Source organism: Monodon monoceros, unplaced genomic scaffold (genome assembly GCF_005190385.1).
Source record: "Monodon monoceros isolate NGI ecotype Baffin Bay Population unplaced genomic scaffold, NGI_Narwhal_1 Super_Scaffold_13, whole genome shotgun sequence".
Lineage (NCBI taxonomy): Eukaryota > Metazoa > Chordata > Mammalia > Artiodactyla > Monodontidae > Monodon > Monodon monoceros.
The window spans coordinates 71,039,259-71,046,624 of record NW_021703769.1 but is presented as its reverse complement, the minus strand read 5'-3'; the positions used below and the strand labels follow the sequence as shown (position 1 = coordinate 71,046,624).

General features: G+C 54.8%; 1 protein-coding gene across 1 annotated transcript; it reads right to left on the bottom strand.

Moving 5' to 3' along the window:
• Positions 1-2,143: 2,143 nt before the first annotated feature.
• ORAI3 (ORAI calcium release-activated calcium modulator 3) lies at positions 2,144-7,338 on the bottom strand. Its single transcript, XM_029219508.1, has 2 exons — positions 6,552-7,338; positions 2,144-3,619 (listed from the first exon to the last, which is right to left on the bottom strand). Exons 1-2 carry the CDS (start codon positions 6,810-6,812, stop codon positions 2,960-2,962), a joined length of 921 nt encoding a protein of 306 aa, XP_029075341.1. The 5' UTR covers positions 6,813-7,338; the 3' UTR covers positions 2,144-2,959.
• Positions 7,339-7,366: the final 28 nt, after the last annotated feature.

The window sequence follows — 7,366 nt, the reverse complement described above, 5'->3', positions numbered from 1 at the left end:
TTCGCCTCGGCCGGCGCGCTGTAAGGCTCAAGAGTTGCGGCCCAGGGAGCCTGGAGATTGGCCGCATCCCCCGGAGAGTGGGCTTCACCACGGCTATCCAGCTGCTCTGGCCTGGGGTCCTTGACGAATCGGCGAAGACGAAAGCAGCGACTAATCCCTGAGGATAAGGGGGCGGGGCGGAGAGGAGGAGGCCAGCCAGAGCTGGGGAGATTTGAGTGGCGAGTTGAACAGGCGCAGATTCGTCAGGCGGGCGGGGCGAATCAGTAGACAGGATGCGCGCTCCTTTGCTCCTCTAACCTGCCGCTTCCTCACGCGGCCAAAGGTCTGAGAGGCTGCAGATTTGCCACAAGTCCTGGCCTCAGCTGTTGCCTCCCTTTAACCGCCTCGGTGGAGTCAAGAAAATAATGCCGGGTTAGCCAAGCCCTGTTGGCAGAGTGGGCCACTTTTCCTGGATCTTCCTTACTAGCACAACTCAGAGGACTGCTCAGTTCTGACCTGGGAGAAATGGCTACAGAGTCCGATGAGGATTTTCAGCCGAGTATAGAGAGGCCCGAATAATTCTGAGGAGGAGCCGGCCTAGCGAATCTGCGAATTCCTTCGTGGGCGGGGCCAAGGCGCCGCGCGCAGAGGGCGTGGTCAGCGTGTGGAGCCGGGCGTCGCGGGGGCGCTTCCTGTAGGACCCTCCGAAACCGGGGTGGGCTGGGAGCGGCGCCCGGGAGGTGGAAAAATACTACCAACAACGGTGACTCAGGCTGTTTGGCGCCGCACGTAATGCAGGGAGCGTTTAACTCCCGTTATCCTCCTTGGGCCTCTAGCTGTTTAAGATGCCCATTTGACAGATGGGGATACTGAGGCCTTCAGAAGGTGCCGCATTTTGCCCGTACTGGCCCGCCATTAGTGATTACATCTTAGTCTGTCTTAAAGTTATGTAATAAGGCCGGTGGGCCCTAAAGGACCTTGAACCGGTCCTGTAAGAAACGATAAACTAGGTCGCACTTGAACTTGGGTGGGTTGGTCGATTCCCCGGGCGTCATGGTCCCTGTGCCCGCCGTTTTCAGCTGTGCAACCCTCTGCCCCCCGCCCCCCGCCCCACTTCGCTTACGCAGTCCCGCCGCTCGAGGGCAGCACCAGCCCGGGCTTAAACTTCGGACCCTGGGGCTGAGGTCGCCCTGATTCTGGGCACCGTTTTTCTTAGGCTTGTTTGCAGGCATCTAGGTCTCAGGGTAATGGCACTCCCAGGCACTGCCTGTGCTGAGGATGCCCTAGGTTCCAGACTTCTCTCAGTACTGTCAGCCCCCTCGATGTATGACCTTGGGCGAGTCATTAACCACCTCTTAAAGCTTCAGATTCTTTCTCTGAAAATGGATGTTAAATACTGTCATGCGGAACTATTGTAGGCATTAAAACAATGTGGGAAGGGCCCTTGAGACCTGGTTCATGCAAATTCACAATTTTAAGGAACAGAGGAAGAGAGATTTGTCCAAAGTCTCACATCAAAAGAATCAATCCTTCTGGGAGAGGATTAGGACCCTTTACAAATTTGAGGAAAATGAGGCTGAAAAAATAAATTTATAATGGCAACATGGGTGATGAGATCAGATTCCTTTCTCTCGTCCCAGTTGAAAGATGTTGGTTCCTTTTCTCAAATAAAACCATTCCCCATGTGATGGTAAAAGTAGTCTAAGTTTTCACTGACTAACTGGGTGGCTTTGGGCAAGATCCTCAGCCTTCTTAGGCTGAAGCTCCCTTATCTCTGAAAGAGTAATGATAAAGACTTGCCTCTTGAGATGATTTTTAAATAAGTTAAGTAGGCTAAATAAGATTACCTATGAGAAGCCCCTAGTATGTAGTAGTCACTCAAGAAAGAAACTTACACTAAAAGAAACTTATACTAAATCCTCAATGGATGAGGTAGAGACCCTGGGCTCAGTAACAAGAGTGCAAAAGCCTTTAGCCTTAGAATAACTCAGTCTCCACATTCAGAAGCTACTGGCCCCTGTCAGCACCACAAGGGGGTCATACCTGGAACCTCCTCTCCTCCACCCCTGCCCTTCCCCCAGGGACACTTGCCTCCACTTGATTCTTAAGAACAAGTCAGCTGTTCCCGACAAGGCCTCCCCTTCACCCCATTCACAGCCACAGGGACATGTGTGAAACAATTTATTATACAAAACTAGGTGCATCAAAAATTCAGTGTCAGAATAGCTCTGTATTCCAAGGGCTATGGACTGGACCTCCTCCCTTAAAACCTCACCCCAACCCTTGCTAGGGATCAGGCTGGGCACACCGACCCCAGCTCTGAACCAGGAGTAGGAACCAGATACAGAAGCATAAGTGTGGGTCTAGGGCAGTGGGGCAGGCATTTGAACTTCCTCCAAATAGGGTGGCTCCTCCTTGGAAAGGCTGGACATAGGCCTAGGGTAGAAACACCCAAATCCCTCTACCCAAACACCAAAGCAAGAGGGTGGAACCCATCAAAATCTGAGGATGAGGAAGAAAAAAAAAGCCAACGATAAAATAGATTTTACAAAAGTATAGCAAGGATTGGCTGCCTTCTGGGGCAGCTGGGTGGGTATGTAAGCTTCTGACCTCCACATTCTATAAGGGGGCAAGTGGCTAAGAGTCAGCACCAAAGGTCTGACAGGGTCTCCCTGCCTCCCCTCTACCTACCGCATGAGCCTTGGACTGAGGACCTTCCGCTTCCTCCCTTGCTCCTCCCAGCCCAGGTGTAGAGTAGACTTTCCAAAACCCATAGGACAGACTGACAGGGAGAATCCCTGGGAATGTGGGAGCTGCCCAAGGCCCAGCCCAAAGGACCCTGAGGGCAGGAATCTGTTCTCTACCTGAGAGTGGCCACAGGAAGTGGCTCCAGGCAGGGCGGGGGATGGGGTCCGTAGACCTGGGGCCTCTGGCTGACCCCTGAGAGAGGCGGTGCTCGCAGCTGTGGCTAACACCGGCCTCACACAGCCTGCAGCTCCCCCTGCAGGCGACTCAGCTCCTCTAGCTCTTGCTTGTGGCGGTCGGTCTTGTGAGCCACCAAGGAGCGGTAGAAATGCAGGGCAAAGGCCATGAACACAAGCCCAACAGGTACCATGATTGCCGTGGAGGCCATGGCTGCTTGCCAGCCTGGTCCATGGGCCCCACCACCGCCACATGCTTGCCGAGGTGGGCAGGCCTCAGGTGGCTCAGCCTGTGACGGGGCTACAGAAGCAGAGGATGGCTTGGAAGCTGGACTAAGGGAGGCGGCCACTGGTGGCAGAGTCTGAGGCACCTGGGAGGCAGGTACCACAGAGCCTGGTGTGCCCAAGGGGGCCCCGATGGGCACAAACTTGACCCAGCCAACCAGGACAACTTCAGCGAGGAAGAGGAAGGTGCCCAAGGCAGTGGAGAAGCCCCAGGCCAGCTCCACGTAGCGGTGGAGTCGCTGGTGTGGAGACTGGTGGACAGAGTTGAGGTTGTGGATGTTGCTGACAGCTTCAATGTGAGGCAGCAGACAGGTGGAGACCATGAGTGCAAAGAGGTGCACAGCCACCAGCACGGTGGTGCAGGCACTGAAGGCCACCAGCAGGCCCGGCGGGTATTCGTGGTTGCTCTCCAGCTGTACCTCTACCATGGCCACCTGTGGGGACAAGAAGGGATGGGTTGAGTGCCCATAACCTCAACAGTAGAGGGGTTTTCTGTCTCTTGGTGTACATCACTGATGTATCCCTAAGACCTAGAACAGTGCTTGGCAGAGAGAGGGCACCCAGTCTTTGTTGAGTGAATGAATGGGCAGCCTTGGCAAGGCTCTGTCCTGTTCCAGACCTCTGTTTCCCCACCTGGCTATCTAGAGGGCTGGATGGCATGTTTCTGACAATCTTATCTTGTTATAACATAGGGGTTAAAAAGCACAGATTCTGGAGTGGGGCGGCCTGGGTTCATTTTCAGCTCCATAAGCTGTGCAACCTTGAGCAAGTGGTTTGGTTCTCTCTGTGCCTCAGTCTCCTCACCTGGAAAATAGGGATTGATAACAGCACCCACCTGTCTTATACGGTTGTTTTAAAAATTTAATGAGATAATATATATCAAGTGATAAGAATAGTGTGAGGTACACAGTATGCTCAGGTAAGTGTTTGCTGTTATTATTAGAGTTAACGCTGAAGTCCAAGGCCAGAGTTTGCAAATTGGCACGCCATAAACCCAGGCCAGCTTGCAAACATGTTTTGCTTGGCTCAGACAGTGTGTTTTTTTAAAGAATTACGTTGCCAACTTCTAAAACTCAAGAGATGTCATGTAAATATTCCTATTTCCAGATCCTCTTGGAAACTTGGAAGGTCTGGTTACACCAGGCCCACATTCCTGCATGGCACCGATCAGCTAGGGCTGAGTCATGGCTGCTCCCTTTGGATGGGTGACGAGTGTCTCTTGATAGCCACAGTCCCCACCCAGCCAACTTGGCATCCATATTGCCAAAGGCCTTTGCAAACATTTGAGTTGATGATTCTGTTCTAGGCTTGTATACATTTGGACTCTAGAGCTGGACTGCCTAAATTCAATCCTGCCACTTACTTGCTGTAGAACCCTGGGCAGGTGTCTTAACATCTCTGATCCTCAGTTTTCTCATCTGTAAAATGGTCACAGTAGTGGTACCTACTTCATAGGATAATAGAAGGATGATGCACATAAAAGCCTTAAGCATAGTGTCTGGTACTTAGTGATGGTTCAACACAATTTATATAATGTTATTCTAACCCAGGCCATCTGAATTCCAGAATCGGGATCTTTCCCCATGCCTGGTTCTTGCAAGATCCATTAGGTTGCTCTGGGGCTGGGGGAAGGAGGAAGGTGCAGAGCCAGGAGGGTGGTGGTAGGAAGGCAAGGCTGAATATTTTGGGAAATGGGGCCATGGCGGGTGTTAGCAGGTGTTTTCCACAGACAAGAGATCTGGGCCAGGCCTGGTCCTGGTTTCTCCCACAGCCTGACTCAGGCTTGACCTCCCCTGGCAGGACTGGGGCCAGTCTGGCCCCCAGAACCTACTCATCTGGCCTCTTGATCCTGCAGAGAAGGTCCTGGCCCTTAAGCTGTCACCCCAGCAACGTGCAAGTCCAGCAGCTGGCCGGACTGTCCCCTTGGGAACAGGCTGGACCATGGGGGATATGGGGGTGGGGCAACTCCCTCAGCTAGGTCCACGCGGCTGCTCCCTTCCCTCTGCGGTCTGTACAGGTGAAGGGGAGCCAGCTCCCTGTCCTGAGATGACCCCACATCAGGAAGGGTGAGCTGACCTGCAGATCCGGACCCCCACGTAGAAAACCATAGACCTAGGATGACCCTTAGGGGTAGAAACTTTCCCTCTCATCATTCTAATACAGAGGTTGTAGCACAGAAAGGAGCAGAGACTAACGCAAATCACCTAGTGCTATGACCCCTTTTTATCCTCATGTTGATATCCCCCTCATGTTCCTATGAGGACCCTCCTCCAGCCCATTTTCTCCTTCTTCCTGTCATGATGGTGGGAAACCCTGGATTAACAGTCTAGCGACCCTGGGTCCCAGTTCATCCTATATCCTTCAGCTGATGGGTGCTCTTGGCAGGCAAAGCCACTGCCCCATTCTGAGCCGTGGTTTCCGTTAACAGGTAGTCTGAGGCATTCTGATGTGTGTCTTGCTCTGACATGCTTGGATCTAGGGTTTGATGACAAGAATGAGCTCACCTTGAGGCAGCTACTTGGCAAGCTACACAGGTGCACCCTCCATGATCTCACAATTTCCCACTGGCCTGCGAGGAGGCGGAGGCCTGTCCAGGGTTACATAGCTGGCCACAAGCAGGAAAGAGCCAGGACTTGTGTCTGCTAACTGCTCCTCACCCTGGGACCTCCCTCGGTCCCACTTCCTGTGAGGCCTCTGCCCGGGACCGTCAGCGGATATCACCTGCACTTGGAGTTTATCATCTCCAGAATCCTGCATCAGCTTTCTAAGCAGCTTTTTTCGCTAGGGACTCCCTCACGGGCATCCTCTCTTCTCAGAGCTTTCCTGGGCTACACTAAGCACCCTCTGTGCCTGCTGGGGCCTGGCCGCCCTCCTTTTGGGTGTGACCACTCCATCCAGTTTGTTCTCTCAACCACCCCACCTCCCAGCCCCCACCCAGCTCTGATTTGCTGCTGAACCTCCGGTGGGGATCTAGTAACCACTAATGCTGGACCATGCTCCTTTTGGAGCACTTCGCTCTATCCTTGCATATGTATCCCCCTTGGTGATTGTCTACCCCCATGACGTGACGTGTCCCCTGTGACACCTTTAGGACTTGCTTATCCTCCCCACGGCCCAGTTTATGCTAGGGACCTGTTTATACACACATACACACACACACACATACACACACACACACACACACCCATAAAAAGGGACTTGCGGAGTCCCTTGGTAACTTGTCTGCTACCCCTCTTGTACCTCTTAAAAACCGGTCCTTCCCTTTCCTCTACCCTGTCTCCCTTGGGTACCCGTTCACTTTGCCCCCAACCCGGTGCCCCCCCCTGCGCTTCACCCCCACCCTGTACGACCCTTCCCTTCCCTCACCATGGCGAAGCCCGAGAGCAGGGCAGACGTGCGGCTGGAAGCTTTCAGCTTGGCCCGACTGAGGTAGAGGCGGCGCCAGCTGAGCGCCCGCAGCGAGTGCTGACTGGCCCCCATCAGGTCCAAGTAGCCGCGGTGCACGAACTCCCGGTAGGTGGCCGAGCCCGCGGGGCTCTCGGCCTCCGGGTTCAGCGGGGCCTGTTCGCCCGGGTCCCCCTCGCCGCCCTTCATCCTGGGGCCGCAGCACCAGGCGGGCCAGTCCATCAAGGCGGGGCCGAGTCGCCTCGGGGACCCCAGCAGGGCCGGCCCAGGCCGGGGGAAGGCCCCATCCCCCGGCGGGACGAGCGGGGATGCGGACGGTGAGCGCCCAGGAAGACGTGGCCCGGGCGGAGAAGGAAGAGCAGGCGTCTGCGTGGAGCCCTAGGGGCTGAAGCAGGACTGCCGAGGCCGAAACAGGAACTGGGGCGGAGGCGGAGTCGGGGCAGCCACATGATGGGGTGGAGCCGGGGGACCGTCCGCAGAGATCCCGAGGGACCCCGAGACCCCAGTCCACTTAGAATATCCTCTAGGTGCCTGAGCCCCGCTGAGTTGAACGCCCAGCCCCAGCCAGTGACTGGGAGTTCCGGGCTCTGGACCACTGCAGGTACACCTGGACACCTCCAACGTCCAGACTCCAAAGCCCTACCTAAACAGTGAACTCCGGGAAAGTGAGCTCATCTAACTGTAGGGACCGCAGGAGACCCTGAATCCTCAATTTCCGGAAGCCCAGTAGGACCTAGGTCCCCCAGATCCATCCAAACAGCCCCCTCCTCCCAGGG